Source organism: Bombus vosnesenskii, unplaced genomic scaffold (genome assembly GCF_011952255.1).
Source record: "Bombus vosnesenskii isolate JDL3184/JDL3185 unplaced genomic scaffold, Bvos_JDL3184-5_v1.1 scf7180000013295, whole genome shotgun sequence".
Classification (NCBI taxonomy): domain Eukaryota; kingdom Metazoa; phylum Arthropoda; class Insecta; order Hymenoptera; family Apidae; genus Bombus; species Bombus vosnesenskii.
The window spans coordinates 6,266,039-6,286,471 of NW_022882946.1; the positions used below are offsets into that span (position 1 = coordinate 6,266,039).

Genomic DNA, 20,433 nt, shown 5'->3' on the forward strand with positions numbered 1-20,433 from the left:
CAACTAGAACTGCGTGTCAAACAGCGAATCGACTGATGGATTCATAAAAAATGAATCACCTCCGTTGAGTTCCGTTTATAATTGCTTTATTGAAACGCAGCTTATGAATCGGTGCTATTCTATTACGGAAAAATTAATCGACATGGTAGCATTCATGTTTGCACGCGAGCAACTGAAAATAACCGATGATCGATTCAATGACGATATATCGTAAATTTTTTCATAAACAGGTTACGTGAATTCGTATCTATAATTACGCGTAAAGAGAAAAAGGGAGCGATATACCGAAGTAGGATATGTGAGATATATTTTAGGAATATCAGGTATCTAATTGATTGTCGTGTACTATGCATCAACTTCATCTTTATTATCTCCTCGTTATCGATGGTACGACGTCCTTGTCAATGTAAAACAAATTATACAATCGGCTGTCGTTATATCACAGTCTCACGATAATTACAACTAAAATGTCCTTAGAAAAACTTAATCTTTCATCAAAGTACGATAATTGTACTTGTATATTCGCGCGTGCGCTCGTGGATTTATACGCGTGAATACATATAGAGTTGGTAGTTGAGTCCAGCTTCCATTGGACTTGCGCTACTTCTTCGCGCGCGATCTCTAATTGGGCGTGCTTGGACGAAGCTCAAGGTAACGACGGGAAGGTCGCTGAATAATCTCGAGAAACTCAGAGAGAACCAATTTTTGCTCGACGCTCGAGGATAAAAAGAAACAACGCTGCAAGAGTCGTTACGTGTGGAGCAAGTGGTGGCGATATCAATAATGCATGGCTAACACGTGCGCGAGATAGCTGCACACGCGATGCCACAGAACTCCGCTTACGGTACTACTTCGGCATTGTACTTTAAAACGCAAAACGGTCCATTTCAACATCGAACGAATCGTCTTTTACGAGTCGTTCTCGTTCAACGTAATAGGTATACCGCGGCGTTTCTTCGTTTTTCGAATTCCAAAGGCTACCTTTCACCTCGTACCTGCTTCACGTGCCCTCATCTTCGACGAGTAAAATACCACCGGTGCTTACCTTGATGAAATAGAGAGGACGACGAATTATATCGGGTCTATTAATCACACTGGAAGCGGTAGCTCGAGGAGCGTGGAACGATACTTAAGCGCGACAGTCGGTTGTGGTTTTACGTTGAACGTATGCGCGCATTAGTCAGGGACTTGCACGCTTTCGAGATTAGCGAGGGAATTCGTAAACGCGAATCGTTTGCCTCGTGATGAATCGATTGGGTTCGCCGAGGGTGTCCCTCGCCGCTCGTTTATCAAAATTAGATACCGATCGGAATGATAACAATAACAACAATTTATTGGTTAAGTCCAAAGCTCATAAATAAAACATGTCGCAGTGAAATAATACAATAAATTAACGAATACGCAAGGATCGGGTGGGGAGAAAGGGTTTTGAACACTTGAGAAGAATCGAGCTACGCTCGTTGTTTGTTACATCGAAACGGAACGAAAATTTTCTCGTTAATGTAACGAGCTCTCGCAATGTAAGTTTCGTTGATCTATGACGTGTAGATAACGTAGATTACAAGATTCGATTATCTCACTTCATAGTACGCTATCTTCGTTCTCTCTGCGCTTAATAGTAATATCAGATATATTCGCATATCGATTCATTATTTCGTATTGTCAAGGGGTGTCAGGTAATATCTTTTATTGTGTTACAAGCATAATTGCGATTAGAAACGCAATTAGAATCGAAGTAGGTAGTACAGTGATTGGGCTGGGAGGAGGGGCGTTAAGAGGGTGAATAATTTTGGTTCTCGGTTCGTTTCGAACTCACGAATATTCAGCTACCTTCTATTTCGTATTTTCTCTTTTGCTTCGAGGATCGAACGTGTCTTTAAATGAATTATGCACGAACTCACATCTGTATAGGGATGGCACTGGTTTCCGAGCGAACGCGCGATCATCGTTAGATAATTTGTCGGTTGTTGGTTCACACAGCATGCATTCGCTTGAAACGTTGATCAACGCGCGACGCGGTGCGTCGACAAGCGTGCTATCGATCGATAAACTTAAATACGACGAAGTACGAAAGGTCGATCCAATCGCGTATCTTACACAAGTCAGCGAGTTTAGGATTTGCCTTCGATCGCTCTCTTTTGTACACTTTTCTCGTCTCGTCTCCTGTTCTTCTTTCTCGCCTCCCTCTCTCTCTCTCTCTCTCTCTCTCTCTCTCTTTCGTTATCTCTTTGCCTTTTTTTTCCTTGCGTGTATCGGTTCGTCGAAGCTCCGTTCCAATCTTCGCGAAACGACACTGGCCCTCTTTTGGAAGCTACTTAACACGATAAACTTAACTAACAACGACGCGCCGATTATCCATGCACGTGACCTCGATCGTGGAAGAGAGGAAAAACTCTTAATTGTGAAGAGGAACGTGACTGCGTTCAAAGAGGACGAGAACGAAGAAGAGAGAAAAAAAAAATGGGAGCAGGGTGAGACGCGTTGGATAATTGGCGTTCGTTCGTGATATGTAAATTATGGAAGCTTACGAACTGCCTTGTACTAGGAGGATAGTCGATTAAATTGAAAACAAGAGAGATTCGAGATCGATATCTCTCGTTCTATTTTCGTTTAGACGCAACACGGCTCTGTCGATAATAGTACGTGAAAAATTTCTTCGAGGAACCTCCTTCATAGAGGAAGTGCGTTGGATCGCGTTCTTCGTTAGAAGAGTTCCGCTCTAGTCCTGAACGTTAACGATCACCATATACATCGATCACTATACGCGTGTTACACAAACTCTCCACGACTCTCTTAACTCGCACTGAGAAACCGGTGCACGTGTTCGTCACACATCGTTGACCAGCACCGGTTTAAAGTACATCGTCTTGTCCTGGTCCGGTTCACAGCTTGTACACGCGAAAACGGCTCGAAGTGTCGGACCACTCGAATTCTTCTTCGACTTGAGCTACCACGGCCCTCGTCGTCGAGCCGTGTGAAGGTTCTCGTTACAATTCTGTAGTCAATGGTTCGGCCTTCTCAACGATCACGTGAAACTCGGTCTCCCTGTAGAGCCTGCCATCGGGCACAACCATCGTTATCCGGCTGTCGACCGGTGCGGCCGACGAGGCCGCTTCTCTGCCGATCACCCCGTTCTTCTTCGACACGACGTCAGGTGCGTTCATCGGCACGCTGGTCCATTTCTTCCTGCTGTTTCGACGACGCCTTCTGCAGCACCAGATGATCAGACAGATGAGCAGTATCAGTAGCACGAGTAAGCCCGCGATGATCAGGACGAAGACTAGTATGGATCCACCCAGTGAACAATGTCGTGTCTCGTATTCGATGAAACTCGTTGGCACCCCGTTCACTTCGCCATCGGAGCAAAGGAACGTTTCGGGCGTTTCATTGATGGCGTCCTGAGGCGATAACGTACGGGGTAGTCCGGTGTTCTGTTTGGTGTAAAACCTCGAGTAGACGTTCGTGTAATTGAGAATGTTGTTCTTCCATATGGGCAACATCTGACAGTCGCACGGTTGATCGACCAAGAGGTTGTCTAGCTCGAGACGAAAGCTACTCCGGTCGAACATCATCGAGCCCTCCTCGAAGTTGACCACGCTGTTATTCTTAAAGATAAGGTCGTGTAGGTTGGTCGGTAGGGAGGAAGGTGGTGTTCTCGCTTCGGGATCCGCTCGTATACCGAGAAAAGCACCTATCGAGAGGCTGTCGAAGCTGTTGTTCTTGATTATCACCGGCCCCCTCGCGGTCACGTCGAAAGCCTCGCTTTCCAAGCTCTCTACGATACAATTTTGTATCGCCACAGTCCGTGGACTCCTCACGATGAAAGCTTCGCTTCTCACTGTACCCATTTTCACACCGTCTAGCATGAAAGTGTGGTAAACCTCGATATCGTTCATCGTCCTACTGGGCACCTGATCCCCGAAGCTACTACCGATCACGTGCAGGTGGCCCACGTCGAACTTCTTGAACGCTTGTGCCTCGATGCTCTCGATACGACAGTTTTCCAGCTTCAGCTTCTCCGTGTGTACCAGATTCGCGAACGAGAACGCGCTTAGCTGGCCGATCCTTACATTTTCGAAGATGATCGCTTCCACGTCACCTCGAAAGACGAAACTCGGTATCGTGTCGATGCTGCAGTTCCTCACGGATATTCGTGTGCGTGTATTCTGCGGGGACAGCTCGAAACTCTGTCTGACTAGGCTTAAGTTCGCCACGTTGATCAGGTCAACCGCACGGAGTCCGACCATCGAGGCTAGGCTCGAGTTCATCAGGATCACGGACGAACAATTGCTCACCGCTATCCTGCTGGTGTGCGGGCTCAATCTTTTGTCACCATCGGTGGTTAACACCAATTCCTGAAATCAGACAAACGAGGTTAATCAACACGTTCGGTTTTCGATCGTTAAAAATTTCTACGATTAGGACATTTTCTACAATTAGAAAATTCGAAGATGAACGTAGAGAATAGCGAAGAAATGAAACTTCTCGCGCAAGCTCGTGCAATCCGTTGCACCAGACGCGGGCTCTTAATAAAAGCCTGAATAGCTGCAATTTTACGTTTAACCACCCTAATCGTTGGGAACACGCGCGCGACTGTAGTGTCGCACGCCCTTAGCTATTAACCAGGCCAATATCGTTATCGTAATCACCGGCTTAACTTTTCCGTAGTTGGCCACCAGGGTTTTCCTATTTTCACCGGTAAACGTCGCTACGAAAATTTTCAAACCTAATGGTACTCGGTCACGGATCCCGATGTTTTGTACTTTTTCTCACGCCTATCGTGATTTTTATACTTTCTCTGTAGTTTACTCTGCCATTGAAATGCTTCGTTATATATTACAAGTGGGCGTTCTTCGTTAACACTGTTTCATCAGTACTGTTTATCGATGCACGTTCTCGCTTTGTGTTTCGTATTCGTCGATTCTCGTCGATGAATAACAAAGCATCAACGTCCAGCGAATCGTTTCTCGAGTTTGTCTTCCTTTAAAAAGATACTTTTGCGAGGGCACGTTCAACTAGTCGGAAGCACGCTAGGAAAAGCGGTCTTGGAAAAGGAAAGAGATGGGTAATTCGTCGATGGATAAACGACCTCGTTAACTCAGATGCAGGCGCGTCGTTTTTCTACCGGTTATTTGCTCATTCATTTTGCGTTTTTATTAATTCATTTGCACGCGGCTTGCAGAGCACGTCAGTGTTACTGCAAACGAAGCGTACTCGATGCCACCTGCCACTTTGCGGTTCCTTGTTTGTTAAACAATCGATGGCGAAATGCCACGCGCATACCTGCTTGTGTCGACCAGCGGTGGAACTGATCCAGATATCGTTCGCGTACACTGACTCGATTCATCGGATTATCGCGTTTTTCCTCGCTAACGAACACCTGATAACGAGTCGCTCGTGGAAAGCGCTGCGCGTTCGTTCCATCGATTGCCCGATGATTCAACGAGGTTGTTCTTCGCGTAATCATAGATTCCACGGAAATCTACGCACAGATAAACGAATTATCTTAGCTACGGTACGTTCAACCGCTCGCAAGTTTCTTCTACTTGGAATAATTCGTTGGAATTTCTTGGAACAAAGAGAAGGAAAACAAAGTTGACAAGTTCGATGTAAAACGATTGTAAAATAGCGTGCCGGAGTTTCGGCAGAGCGACGTGTTTTGGTAAAAAACGGTTGAAGGCGGTTATTAAGCCACGGACGAGCGGAGGTTGTATATTATTCAGCGGGTTCGCGGCGAACGAAGGAGTTTCGAGGTTGGCCACGACACAAGCGGTGAATGAAGGATGGAAAGAAGGCCGTGCGTGGTGAATGGGGAAAAAGGAGGGCGCGAAGCGGATGAAAATAAAGAAGGGCCCGGCCCACGTAGTGCGTCGTCGATAAAAGAGAAACCTTTGTGCCCCTTTTGCTCAGGTACGAACGCGGGCACGCGCGTTTCTCCGTCTCGCCTCCGATGCAATCTCTCCTCTCGTCCCTTTCCGTCTGTCCGATCTTTGTTCCCGTCTCATTGTTCTTGGTCAATTCCCGACACACAATCTCCGGCCATAGAAAAGATTACCACAGCCGAAATACTTGTCTTCGCGTCTACAGCTCGTTTTTCACGTTCGAACAATTACACGCTCGTCCAGCCAACGTTTTCGTTTCCGTCTCTCGGAGTTTGCTCGCCGTCCATCACAGTCCACAGAGGGACAGACCTCTCTTTTTTCCACGATTTCGTCGCTGTTGAACGTACAAACGTGGTTACAATGGCGTACCACGAGCTTGCACAAGCCTCTGGACACGCGCAACATGGAATATTCTCCGCTTTCCAAAATGCAAATTAATAATTAGGAAACGATTCGAGCGTTTCAATGGATTCCACGAGAATTTAAATTTTGTTTTCTTACGGCCTTATTCTCCCGTGAGAAACGAAAGTTACTGTATAGCGTGGAATGGGGTTGAGACGGGTGTACCAGGAGGAAACAACGACAACGCGGTATTCCTGTTTAACGTCTGCTCTTTATTCTCTCGGCTTAAACCCCCATGCGTATCTTTCGCGGCACGTAATTCTATCGAGCGTAACCTCTCATAGTCTGCAGACGTTTTCGAGTATCAAAAATAAGCATAAAGTACGCGACTGCTTAGCGTCGAGAGACTGTTTCTCGATTACACCGTTGATACCTGATGACGGGTTGAAACGTAAATTTTCGCCAATTAATCCGTAGCGTATTCTCTTGCCACGTTCGACGAATCGATTTTAGAGAAAAAACGGTCATCGAGTTTAATGGTACGCGTCGTCCCTCGGGTATTTACCAATCCAATGAAACAACATTGAGCGTAATTTTAATTAGAAAACGCATCGAGTGCGAACATCGATTAGAGACGCGTTAGGGACGTTAATGAAATTATACCTGGCAAGGGACTGTTTCGACGATTTTCGACGAGCCACGCGTATCGGGGAACAATTACTAAGATTATTCGATGAAACGAGACTGAAAACGAAATTGGCCTCATGGAGGATTAAATTCGAACGCGTTCTGGTTTTTCGATTATGGAATCGCTAACAGTCGTATCGTAAATCGAGCTTCCTCGCTAAGCAGGAGAAACAAAAGGGAAAACAGCGAGAGACCATTGAATGCAAAGACGTCCTTTTACAATCTGTAGAGGATTTATGCGAAATAGTTTCCCCTGTGAGGGCGTTATTACTTTCTGCCCTTGTATTTTATTTCTTACTCGCTGCTCTTTTTGCTTAATGTAAATGAAACGCGTTTTTAATATAACGTTCGTAGAAACGGTAGAAATACGAGATGTTCTATTAGTCGAATAACGAACACCTCCCATTTTAACCATCCACCGCGGTGGTATGCATTTTCTCTATCGGGAAAGCGCTTTGGTGTTGAAATAATTTCCTTTCATCTGTGGTGGGCGATTAAATAACAGGTCAATGGCTTGGTAATCATCGTTTTCGCGAATCGACGGCGAATTCCACCGGTAGGTTCCAGATGGTTGTTCCTTTTTCTACGGTTTGGTGCCTCGAGACAGTTTCCGCTATCGAGGTTCCATTTTCCAAGTATTTTCATATTCGAGCGCCTTCTCGTAAATGGCACCCTTACGTTCTCCTCCCTGCACCCGCTCAGTGCTTACGGCTATTACTTTTACGCGCCTCACAGAGCGCGGCTCGCGTTCTTTATTTCGTCCTTTCGTACCTTATTTCGACGTCTCTCGTTATGGGAAATGCGGCCGAGTTTAAGGCTGTACCCGCTAAAAGGTTCCCTCGATTATTTACCGTATCGTCAATTATTCAATGCCCGCCGGCGGGCTTGACAACTTTATCCCCGTTGACTCTCTGCCATCGGAACGCACGGCTGGAGGAGTGTTCTCTTCTCGAAAGTAAAATACCGTCACGCCTGTTTCAAAACGAAGCTATGTAGAAAGAAAAAGAAAGCTATGTAGAAAGAAAGAGAGAAGATAAGACATTTCTATCGTTTCCTAGACGATCATGGAACGTCGAATTTCTTTTCCTCGATGACACAATGGGCCGAGCTTTTTTATCCGGATCGTTGGTTCGTCGTGGTATCACGATACGTCGTCGTATCGTCTTGGTTCGCTCGTGTAAATACGAGCTTGAACGTATTACGCGAACCTAATGATTTTACGTATTACTCGTACCGGCGAGCGTCTCGTTGCTAAGGCTGCCAAGAAGCAGATAATGGGTCTGAATAAGAAACTCCAATGAGCTCGGCGGAAATGGGAAAAGAGGAACAAGAAAACGAGACAGAGACCGGTAAGGTCGGACTCGAACGGGGTAAGGGAGAACGACAGAAAAAGAGAGAGAGAGAGAGAGGAAGAAAGACGTCCAGTCTCTCTCGATATATTCGTAGTCACGAGTTGACGGCGCGACAAATTGGCTGAGCGTGTTCGTGAAATGCTGGCTGTATTATGCGAAATCCACGGCAGAACTCGCGGTCCCGCTATACGTTATAGAAGTTGCCGCCTCTTTTTCTTGCTTTCTGCTTTTTTCTATCCTCTTTCACCACCATTTTCTTCCTTTACTTCTTCTTCTTCTTCTTCTTCTTCGTTGTTAGCTAAGGTTTTCCTGAAACGAGTTCCCTTCGCGGAATACATTGTGTCCTTTTGCGAGCAACGTTTCACCCCTTTTACCGGCAAGTTGGCAGACAGCGCGCGAAAAGGTGCCGGCTGGCTCCGCTCATTTATTCAATGGCCGAGTCGATTTGAATTCTCCTCTTGAAACTCGTTGCTAATTGGTCTCCTGTTACGCCGACGTCTCTATCAAAGATATCTTTGAATACCGCTGTATTCTGTCGATCGTAAATCGATGCCCCTGATTATCGACAATTCTAAATCCATTTCTTGCTTGAAATTCGCGTAGAGCTCGCGTGGAGCGTCCACGTTCTTCGTCGAATCCGGCAGCAGTCGTCTGGATTGTCCACGACAGACCAGGCGATCATCGACGCCGATGATATTCGATCCGTAATTTATCCGACCCACGATCGACCACTTCCTTTATTCGCGCACGCGACACGAGGCGCCTACGCGAGTCGCGATCGCGACTATATCGCGAATTCTCGCAGCAAGCATTTTCACGCTCTATCAACGGGAAGTAAAAAATGCGAGCTCCGATCTACGCGAAACGTTCGTAAGGTGTCAGTTTCGAGAATTTACTCTGCTGGTAAATATCGGCGGATCGAGGATTCATATAGATTCAACTATCTATTACATTTAATCGTAACATTTAATCGTGCTGCTCGAACCAATCCAGTTTATGTATCGTCGTCGATTTCACTCGGATTTAAAATTCACCGAGCTCTTCGGAGCTCGTGGAAATTTATCGTTTCGCTGGTAAATCTTATTCTTCTACGACTTCTTTTTAACATTCGTGGAACAAATGGCGGCACGTTCGAGCCGATTGGTTTTCACGACGTGTAACCGGTGTTTGCTTCCCGCGGACATTTCGTCACGGACGAGAGCTTTACGGATCGAGTTTACGGCATTGTGCCTCGGACTGTGGCACGGCGCGCGGCGTAATTCTCCCGTCGCGTCGCTTGGAAACGTACCGACCTGTATCCCCGGGGATAAAGAACGCTTTATCTCGGCCCATAACGACGCCGGGATGCTTCCAAGGGCGCGCGATAAACGAAACTTCATTGTGTACTGGAATTCGTAGGTGTAATAATAGGTGATTCGAGGCGGGACCTTGAGACAACTCCTCCTCTCAATAACATACGACGTACATACAAGCTATTTCGATCCAGATATATCGAAACTCGCGAGCTTCTTTCCATTCTTCGGAACCGTCTTATTTTCTTGCGTGGTTTTTCATTTATTTCGTCAAAAATACGATATCGAAGATTCGAAGTATGATTACGATCAAGCGGAAAATGTAAAAGAAAGCAGAGACAGATTTAACCATGTTGTTCTCTTGGGATTCGTATAATCCTAAATGGATGGTATGTACATCTGGCGAAAGATATCACTAAAACGTAAATACTTTTTAAATATTTGTTTTCGGTGTTCGATACAATGTTACCAACTTTTTATATTTCACGCTTTTCACGAATGAATTTTTACTATACTCTGCGAAATGAAGAAGAAACGAGGAGAACAGCAGGTTTAAAGGAAGAAGCGGGTGGTGATGGTTTCCCTGGAGAAAGGTCTTCACGTGACCGCGATCCGTCAAGAGCGGCTGTCATTTTTCCCAGCATGTAGCATTTTTCCCAAGGTGGGGGCTGTTACCTGAATCAGACCGGTGTAATAAATATCGGAGAAGAAGGGCGAGGATGAAGGGCGGGGTGGAAGACGGGTGGGAAGAGGCCGCGCACCTTACCTACCTGCCAGCAACGTCTGGCCTGCGATTTGCGTAAACACGCTTTAATTTATGGAGGTTTTGCTCTGCGTGAGCTGGCCGCACCGCCCTCGCAATTTACGCGGGAACCCCTACGCGCCTCTGAGATTAGCCTCTCTCCCTTGTCTTCCGTTTTTATTTTGACAACCCCTCGTTGCGGCGTGCTTTATATTTCTTCCTGGGGTTCGGCACGCTTTTAGTCGAGGGGTGGCTCCGGTGGAATCGACGCGATGATGGAACGACGATCGGATCGCACGTAACTCGGGTTCCGGCCGCGATAACGACCGCTCGTGTAATTTATCCGCTAAAAAGTCTCGTGCCTCGAAAAATCGAGAGCGTTATACACACGGCCGCTCTCTGTTGCGTGCAGACTCGATTTAGGTCTTTATCTTTTCCTCGTTCGATAGTTTAAGCCATCGCGGAATAATATAGCACGGCGAAGAAAGAAGATGTTGCCGGACCCTGATGTTGCATTGTCTGCGATTTTTCGTGAGATAAAAACGGCTGGCTGCGGTCTATCGTCGAATTCGTGGGAAAGAAGGGGAGTAAAATAGGGAAGCAAGAGAGAGAGAGAGAGAGAGAGAGAGAGATCGAAGACGGAGGACGGAGGGATGCAGTAAGAAAAGATTCGAGACGACGATTGGCCCGGAGAGGACGGCTCTCCTGGGCCAGAGGCACGAAATGAAATCGACGAAACGAAAGGGGCCAAGTTAAACGCGATGAGCTATTTCGCGCCAGACCGAACAGGGAGAGAGAAGTTTCTTTCTTCTCGGAGGGTTGTGAACGGTGCTCGCCGAGATTTAGAACGACCCGCGTAAACTTCGCTAGTCCCTACGAATTCCTCTCTCAGGACGTCTCTCTCCTTTTATTCCCTTCCACGATCTCGACCGTGTTAGGTGTATATTTCTCGTACGATAAGATCGAGTCGCGTTGTAACGTTAGAGAGATAAGCAGAGTTTCTTAGGCTACGTCTACGGGGAACATACCTCTCCTTCCTCTTTACAGTCGCAGGTCAGCCTGCCGTGAGGATCGCAGAAGCATGGAGGATAGTCGCACCTGTTCATCGAATTGGTTAGGGCACCCTTGAACAAGCCACACCAAAAGAGTCCGAGGATAGCGCTTCCCAACACGAATTTCGTTGCTCCCATTTTGCGCCTCGGCTCACGTTCTCGATCCACCCTCTTCTTTCTTTTCTCTTATCCTCTTCTCCTCTCTTCACGTCTTCTTTTATACCGTCTTTGCTCTCTTTATTTTAACCAGTAGCCTCTTTTTTTCACGCGTTTACACTCAGTCCGTACTAGCTGATTCTACGTCGAGTCGACTTGGATGCCGTCTCGACATGTTTGCGTCTTGGATTTTCCACGAATCCAATTACACCACTCTCCAGAAAGCCCCCCCTTCAACGATATATAGCGTCGACGTCGAAACACAAATCACACGATGATACTCGGCGAAAAGGGCGGAGAACGCACTAGTCCCGTGTCGGGTCTGACACGCCACGCGCCACTATGTAATTCTGTCGGTCATATTGCAGTCAGGATCATAATCTCTCCTTCTGGACAACTTTCGTAGATGCTTCACTCCGAAAGGTCGTCATTCGAGCTGTCGCGAGACGGTTCCAGTTCGACTACGACGTCATCTCCGTCGTTATTTTCCTTCGTTCGACCGGAAACATCCAATTACACCCACGATACCGTGCAACATCGTTCAGCATCACGACCAGTTTCCACGGATTTTTATACTCCCATTCGACGTTGTCCGAAATTCCAGCTGGAACGATAGAAAAATGGTGAAATTCTTGGGTGGTTCTAACGTCCCTCGCCTGCTCTCTCTCTCGAGAAGATTCTACGAATTTTTCTCTACTTTCTCGTCGACGTGATCCGATTTGATAAATCGAGCCACTCTAACCCACAAGATCGTTATCTCGTTCACGGTACTGCGTCTACGTGAACGAGAATTCCCTCTATTACGTATTTTGTTTACCTTCTGGCCGATTTTTATTCACCGAACGAAAAGAGAATAACACGTGCTATCGTTACGACAGTGAATCACAGAGGCGTGCGTCGCGATGAAAAATCCTCGTGATCTCGTTACTCACGACTACGCTATAATCTCTCTTTAGCTTTCCTTTTTCTCTGTGTACTCTCGCATGACTAATTATAAACGTCTCCCTACATTCCGTCGCTATCGGGGACTTTGACGCGTCGCCTGACTGCGCGTGTCGTCGTGTTTAAAAACTTAAAGAATCTCGACCCACGCGAGATCCTTCTTCCTCGTGTCAATCGTTGCTGGTCGATCGTTCTTTCAACGTCGTCTGTTTTCGTCTCGAAAAAAAGCAAATGAAGAAAGAGATAGAAAAGGAGGAAGAAGGAACAGACTTCGGAGAATCTAGCAACGTTTCAAGAACATAGATTTGAGCCATACGAAACAGTTGCTGGCAAGTCCAGCCGAACTGATTTACGTTTGAAAACGCATACGCGAGGCCATTATTCTTTTACATATGCTTGGAGCGCGCAAGTGGCGCGCAACTTCTCTCCTGACGGGATTCGGTGCTCGAAAAGCACGTGACACGCGTGCACCGAGCTGGCACACGCTCGATACACATGCCGTTTCAAGTTAAACATTTTGCCCTTCGGGGAACGCGAACGCGATTACACAGTTACGCTGTACTTCTCGATTGCTCGAGCGCAGCCTGATGCAGACTAAATTCACCGTTGCTACGTTCTCTAACATAGAATACGACATACAACAGCCTCTCCATTCCACTTCGATTCCAGGGCAAATACAGTAGAATCTCGTATAACGCGATCAGGAAATTGCTAGCGCGCTTTCGTATAACGCGATCGCAAAATTCCTTAAAAAGATTCCATATATGTATACATATATGTGTATGTGACAATAAATTTTGGAGGTGGAAGGGTATCTTGTTTAAACAAGGACGGTATTTGTAATCGATTCGCTGCGTTTGATCACTGTGCTTTGCTGCAAATTTAAGTCGCGATATGCATGTCGAATTGACTCGAAAATTAGAGTTATGTAATAACTTTTGCACGATAAAGAGGACTTTACGTATTGCGTGATAATTACTTTTACACAGAGTTAGTCGTGTTACTTCAGAAAAGAATTTATTCGAATATTTTCGCTGTCGTTATAACGCGGAATGGATATGGTTTTACCGTATTCCACTGTCGTATACGCGTTGCCGGATCGTGTAAAAGCGCGTCGAGACGTTTGCTTGTAATTGCTATCGTTCGAGCGTTGCGTAATTGCGTGGATCAAACTGTCGTGACACCGAGTCTCCTATCTACTAATATCAGCTTGTTTACAAACGTATGTATGTATATTGCGCGGAATTTTTGATCTAGTTTCGAGGAGGTCGTTCAAATACGTCTACTCGTTATCGCGGTGAAACTTTTTCAACTCCCTGTAAGCTAAATTCTGTTTGGTTGTGACAGAGAAAGGATTACAATTCGTTATAGATTTTTACGTTAGTTTGGAATCGAGGAACTGATAATTAGCGTGTGACGATTGTTCGGTTACGGTACAGTGATATCCTGATAGAATATAATAAGTTATAGGTGAGTGAATGGAATAAAATTTTTTACCTATAGATATACAAGTCTGCGTATCATCGATATTACGAAATTAATCCTTTGACAATGTAATAGAGTAACAAAAAATTCACTACGATCGTATCAGAAAATGAATTACATTTTAATACATTCCACTTATCACGGGCAATAAATTTCAATAATCGCCTTACGTGTAATAACGCTTGAAACGTGAAATTTATAATGCTATATTTGACAGCTTGTTCAACTCTCTTATGTTATACTATGAAAAGGTTAACGATATTTGTCTGACTTCCTTTTCATTTAGCTAGTTCCATAGAAACGATCACTGTTCTTTGTGTTTCTCGAATACTCGCTACGATCCTTCGCTACCGAGTAAAAATTCCATCGAAACAATACGAGCGTGGGCGTATCTGAACGATCTTCCGGTGAATGAACGTATTTTCAAGAGTGGCGCGAAATAAGAAAAGATGCACGGATTATCGAGGTAGCGGCAAATAACCGTTCCCTTGCTTCGGCTCCTCGGTGAAACGACTGTTCATTAAGCCGCAATTTCGCGGCATTCTCGAGACCCGGTCGGCCAGTGTCGCGCGAACGCACGTGTCACAGTCTCGTGTCCGACGACGCGGTCGCTTTTAAATATTCCAGTGTTTAACGAACGAAGAACCAGCGTTCCTTACTCGGAAACACCGTTAAATCCTGGCAGAATAATCTTTTTTTCTTCTTCGAAAATAAGTTGAACCATCGACTCGTATTCCTCAACACTCACTTGTCTGGTAATTCTGCTCGGAATCAAAACTACTCTCGGGATGAGAGATCACAGGCTTAGTATAGTCAAGCCGGTTGTACGAACAGAAAGATTCTTCAGAGAGAAAAGGCAAAGCTTGCGCTAATTCGGCGCGAAAACGGCAAAGAAAGTTCGTTTGTAGGAAGGTAGCAGGCGATTTTAATGAATTAACTTTCCATTCGTCGAGCGAGAATACAAGGCGATGTAGAGGGGTTGGATGAAGAGAAACAGCGCATCAATGGCCGTGAAAAGGGTGGCGCGAATGAAAGACGGGTCCGATTCGAAAAGGTCGGAGAAGAATTTTTCCGCGAGCTTGACTCCTCTCGACTGGCTGTGCTCTTAATTTCTTCCGGTTCTTTCTAGCCCTCTCTCTGTCTCTGTTTCTGTCTGTTTTCTACAGGCCGAGCTTTACGGCGATATCAAAAACTCGAGTCGACTTGTTGATTAATCTAACGAGCACACGGGTCGATTTTCTTGTTCGTCGCTTCGGCGAATTAAAAGATTTTAACGCGTCATTACGCGTCATCTCGGACGAGGTCTCCGTTAATCCCGTCTGTCACTGCGAATGGTAATAAACGTAATTATGTTTACGCGTCGAGGGGGCGCGACTGAAAGTTGTCAGATAGACTGCCGCGACAGTACGACGCTGGATTCTTTAGCGAACATTCAATTTTCCTCTGCTGTTCGATTCAGTCTTTCTCGAACCTTTGAGCACGCCATCAGAGAACAAACGCTTTCATTTCTTTCCCCTCTAATTACTGCACTCTCTCGCGCATCTCGAGCTGAAAATTCAAAGAGTCGTTGGCGAAGAATTAAAGGCGACGTGGTGCAACATCGAGCAACTGGATCTTCTTGTGTACCAGATCGACTGTTCCCTCGCTCTTTTAAAGGTACCACGCGGCAAAAATGTTGAACGATCGCGAAACGATCGAAGCGAACCGCCCGCAAGTTGGTAACGAGCGCGCGCGCCAACCGGTTTTCCCTTCGAATCGATACGCTTCTTTGTACATCGTATTTCCGCTCGGAATTCGCATTTTTCTCCGACACCGATCAACACAACGCGGAGCGCGAGTGCGATCGAGCGTGAGCGATTAATTGGCCACCGGCGCACACTGACATTGCTTTCTGGGCGACACGGCTACAACACAACTAACGAACAAACGAACCGCGACGAGACTCGGAAGAACGAACGCGTATACCAGCCAGAGACACAGCTGGAAAACACCGACAGTAGCAAGAGAGACTAGCCAGGATCGAACGTGCATACGTAACGAGAAAAACGAAACGAGTGAAACGAAACGAGCAAAGAGAGAGGAGAGAAAGAGAGTCGATGGATGAATCGATGGTAGTGGTAAGGCTGGGCTGACGTAGATAGAAAATTAGCTCGCGGAAGGAGCGATAGAGAAGCTGCGCGTATGTGTATAGATTTTGTTTGCCAGCGAAGGATGTTCTCTCGAGGAAATTATTCGACCTCGTCCACGGAACGATTTTTGTGGTCGACTGGTTAAACATTTCGCTGCGGCTGATTTACTTCTCCTTAATGGATATTCATATATTCCCGTTCTAGGCTATTTGCTTAGATTCTGTGCTGTAGTATCCTAGGACTCGCCTCTTTCGTAACGTTGCTCTACTCACACTCGATTTCCACGACACGCGACAACCACGAGACGCACGAGTAAATCGCTTCCTGTTACGTGACTCTTCCTCCGCTCGACCCCGTACTCGAACGGTTTGTCGCGTTCCTTCGTGTTACACGCTTGCGGGAACACGCGGCCCACGCGACCGTCTACCCGTCTGCTCGTCGAGTCTGCACGGAAAATACGCTCGAGGTGTGCCGCAAGGTGCATCTTATTCGAGATTCTAGACGCGAAAGATTTTCAACAGCGTTTCTCCCACACCCCCTTTTCTTTCTTCAACCACTTTCAACCACAATCGTTTTCGTTTTTTATTTCCATTTCTTATCTTCCGTTTCACGGTTATCGTCGCCGTGACTTCTACGAACCGGTAAATCGCTGGCAATTCTCAACAACCGATAACGGAGGGGAACGAGAGGAAGAGGAAAGGGCACCCTTTCGATCGTCGAAACTCGCTCGGGGGGTGAGACTTCCTTACGTCCGCCCTTAAAGGATTAAGGTGGGATATTTCGAAGGTCAAACTCTACCCGTTAGTTGAGTGAGACAACGGATAATCCTGCAATCACGGCCCTCGTGCTATAGCTATCGTTCCGATATATATATTGAAGGGTTTCGATTAATCGGCCTCTTGGAAGTGGTGCGGATCAAGGGATAGCTGCTGGTATTCTCTCGTAGAAGGGAATCGTTTTTCCAGTCCAATCGAATTCCACGGACGTTATTTTATTCGAAGAACTTCACCAACGATCCGATCCGTTATTATCAGGACAAGGTATATGTGTACAAAGTTGTTCCGTTGTTTCTATCGACAGTTCGTTTGGCGGCAGAAGAATCGACGACGAAAGTCGATTTACGAGGCATGAAAAGAAATTCTGTGGCGATTGATTCGCGATCGTTTCCCCGGTATCAAGCCAATATCATCTGTGATTCGAAACGATGCCGTATACCCGATACGTTAATCTTCGATAAGTAGCGCGCGACTGTTATCGTTTGTACATTGACCTATTTTGATCATTTACTTCGATTATTCGGATAACATTTTTCTCGTGGAAACAGATTTTCCGTTAGATCCATGAATTTTACAAAAAGAAGTAAGGGTGGGGGGAGAGGGAGAGAGAGAGAGAGAGAGAGAGAGTCGAAGCGGTGAAGAGCGAGCTCTGGCGATCGTTATTTTTATCCGCTACGAACGAACCTGTCGAGAAATTATGCTGTTACACAAATCGTTACGCGCGATAAAACGCGTGCATCGGGCAAAGCCAATTTACCGCGCGAGTGCGCTCCAGCCGAGAGGTCGAGTGCGGTGCATACGTCGAGTTTTTGGGAAAAAAAATCGTGGGAAATCCGAGTGGGCACCGGTGAAATTTCTTTCGGTATTTGGCGCAAGCATAGGGTAAACACGGAAGTATCGATGTCGTAGCCTCGAACGACGTTAAACGTGCAGTTGCGACTAAACGATCGCATCGGAAACCGATATAGTTGCCCTTCGATACGCGAAACCTATACATATATACGCCGTGCAGTGTTGTACACTATGCAGCTGCGAGGAAAAATATGTTGGCAGAACGTCTCGGTGGATCGACAGCTGCGTGCCGGACGACGCGTCTGGTGTGAACAATTACCATACGTTGTTCCATTTATGGGTTTGCCAGTGTCAAGTTATTGTTGGTCGCTGGTCGAAGAAACCAACGAATTAGTAGTCGAAGAAGTTTTACAAGAGGATTTCATTCCTAGGAAGAATGTGAAAAAGTGGGACTAAGTTGGAGGAGAAAACGTTCGCAGCGATGGAAGGGAGATGAACGATCGAGTTGATCGACGATTAAATTGAATTCCTCTATCGGAGCGGAGCTCTATCGAAGACGATACACGGCTGACACGCGCGCGACCGCACGCACGTATGTGCCACGTGGGAAACGATGCGTTACGGGAACGATTCGATAATCAGACACCGATCCATCGAGTATCCGAAGTTTCGGTTTGTCCTCGAAATCGACTGTCAGTCCTATTTCCGCGACATCGTTGATGGTTGTGGACGAGATAACGCGACTCATTGACCGAGTTCTCATCTACGTGGCTCTAGGCGGACAGGCACACCCACTGTTTGCTTCAGCTACGGAAAAATCCATCGGGATTTCGCGACGCGTTCGTTCTAACGTCATCGTTTATGCTACCGCTGTGTCAGAATTATGCAACGATCTTTCGAGGATGTTCCCCGCGGCTCGCACGAATTGTCACCGATAGAAGGTCAAGCGTTCGTCTCGAGGATCGAGAGAGAAAGAGCCGCGCGCGATCGACGCCTCTGTAACCTTTTGCGTCGTGTGATCCTCGATCAAGTGAACTTTTCACAGGTTCTCCTGTTGTTAGACACTTTCTCGAATCCGGAAGGGACTTGTGCTCTTTTTTTTTCTTTTTCCTCTTTATTCTTAAAGTATGATAAACGATCGAAGGTGAAACACACTGTTGTTGCGTAGTAAACTACGTTAACCGCGTAGAATCGTTCGAGAGGTGGGGAACGACTTGAACGTCGCGAGAGTACAAAATAAAGATGATGCGTAGACAAGATGATCTTTACCTCGATATCTCGACACGATATACCCGCGACGCGACGCAGACGACGCGCGAACAGCAACTGGCCGCCTTTCGAATTCGCGGCTGGTTTGCACCTCGACGACGGTTATCGCGCGACACGAGTATCCCCTCTTCTCTTGGATCCCCCACCACTCTCCTGCTTGAACCTCCCACTCTATGATTCTCCTCTCCACTTGCTCTCGTGCCGCACGGAAAATCGTACCCCCACCGAAACAAGTGGACTTCCCTCCCTCGCGTGCTTTCCAGTCGGTCTTTTGCCGTCTTGAGGTGTGCGTTGTTATCCGTTTTCGTCTCCTTTCGGTGTATCTGTCCTTCGAGAGTATGGAGAATGAGAAAAAGAACAGAGAAGAGAGGATAAAGTCTCGTCCAGCAACAAACTTATATTTGTACGGCGCACCGTTATCGTACCATTTCTTCGTTCTTTCTCGCCCCCAGCCCTGCCGGACTCTATTTTCGCGTGTATCAAATCGATTCGCCCTTGCACCTTTAAGATATTGCACAGCACGCGGCAGTCGGTTGGACTTCCTTTCTCTCTCTCTTTCTCTCTCTCTCTCTCTCTCCTCTCTCTCCTTTCTCTCTTACTCCGGGTGCTCGCATGAAATATTTGCACGTAAACGTAGGTCACGTATCGAGCCATACCAACAATGTTTCGCGCACAACCTCTACGGGTACGCGTGAATGCAGAGGACCGTAGTTGAAAACGGTACACGCGAAACCGAGTCAGCTTGCCACCGATACGATTCGTTTGCTGCAAAATCCACGCTGTTCGAGTCGAACGAATTTATGAATTGAAGCGTTTAATAGTTGAATTCCCGTGCGAATAGGAACGGCGAGGAAACGGATCGGTGTTTTATTCAAAGGTTCGTTTCGCGTAGTTGACGCGTTATCTTATTGGTGTATCGATCGAATCTTCGCTGTTTATTCGCTCTGCTCTCCCTTTCTTTCTCTTCCCCGTTCGATCCCTTCTCCGTGTCGCACAGGCGAATTTCTTATCGCGAATGATAAGGCGCGACTGATAACATTGCCGAACATTCGTAGCCACCAGTCACCAGTGCTATTTTCAGCGATTATTTCATCAATATGCTGTCCTTTTTTTTTTTAGAGCGATTACTGCTTCGCATGGAGCGTTGCTATCATTCTATAGACAAATTGCTTAAATGTTAGCAGATAAACTGACTTTCGCTGAATGAAAAAGTCACGATGCTTTCTTTAACGACGAAGAGTGGAAGCGGTTAAATTAAAATCATCATCGAGAGGATCTAAATATAAACGTCGGATTTAGAAACCCGAACTAATCGAATTGACATGCTGTCTAGAATCGTTCACGGTCCTCTTAATGCGAATAGAATCGAAGGATATTTAAATCTGTCGCTCCAAAAATATTACACTCTCTTCTATTTTGAAAGCAACACTGTTTTTCAAACATTTTCTTTAGCAAGAGAACCAACGAGCATTCGAATAACTCGCTTTTCCACAATGATGATCGTTATGTTTACCGCTGCGAAATCGTCAAATCCT

At 46.3% G+C, this 20,433-nt stretch overlaps 2 protein-coding genes across 9 annotated transcripts in view; one reads left to right on the forward strand and one right to left on the reverse strand.

The window, feature by feature from the left end:
- The window catches only part of LOC117233223 (E3 ubiquitin-protein ligase MYCBP2-like), a 257,237-nt gene that overhangs the window by 6,139 nt on the left and 230,665 nt on the right, over positions 1 to 20,433 (forward strand). The gene's annotated exons all lie outside the window — the stretch shown is intronic.
- LOC117233229 lies at positions 347 to 19,051 on the reverse strand. Of its 2 annotated transcripts, none has more exons than XM_033493349.1 (3): positions 18,899 to 19,051; positions 11,326 to 12,109; positions 347 to 4,355 (listed from the first exon to the last, which is right to left on the reverse strand). In XM_033493349.1, the coding sequence occupies exons 2-3, from the start codon at positions 11,485 to 11,487 to the stop codon at positions 2,988 to 2,990; spliced, it is 1,530 nt and encodes a 509-aa protein (XP_033349240.1). In that variant the 5' UTR covers positions 11,488 to 12,109; positions 18,899 to 19,051; the 3' UTR covers positions 347 to 2,987. The 2 variants fall into 2 exon arrangements, with proteins under 2 accessions (XP_033349240.1, XP_033349241.1); XM_033493350.1 differs by lacking the exon at positions 18,899 to 19,051 and adding an exon at positions 12,323 to 13,249.

Bases quoted from the DNA above. Each gene is read 5' to 3' on its own strand.
- LOC117233229 (XM_033493349.1), bottom strand. From the start codon at position 11,487: ATGGGAGCAACGAAATTCGTGTTGGGAAGCGCTATCCTCGGACTCTTT. The intron at 4,356-11,325 runs GTATGTTCCCCG...GTCTGATTTCAG, and splicing joins ACTGTAAAGAGGAAGGAGAG to GAATTGGTGTTAACCACCGA.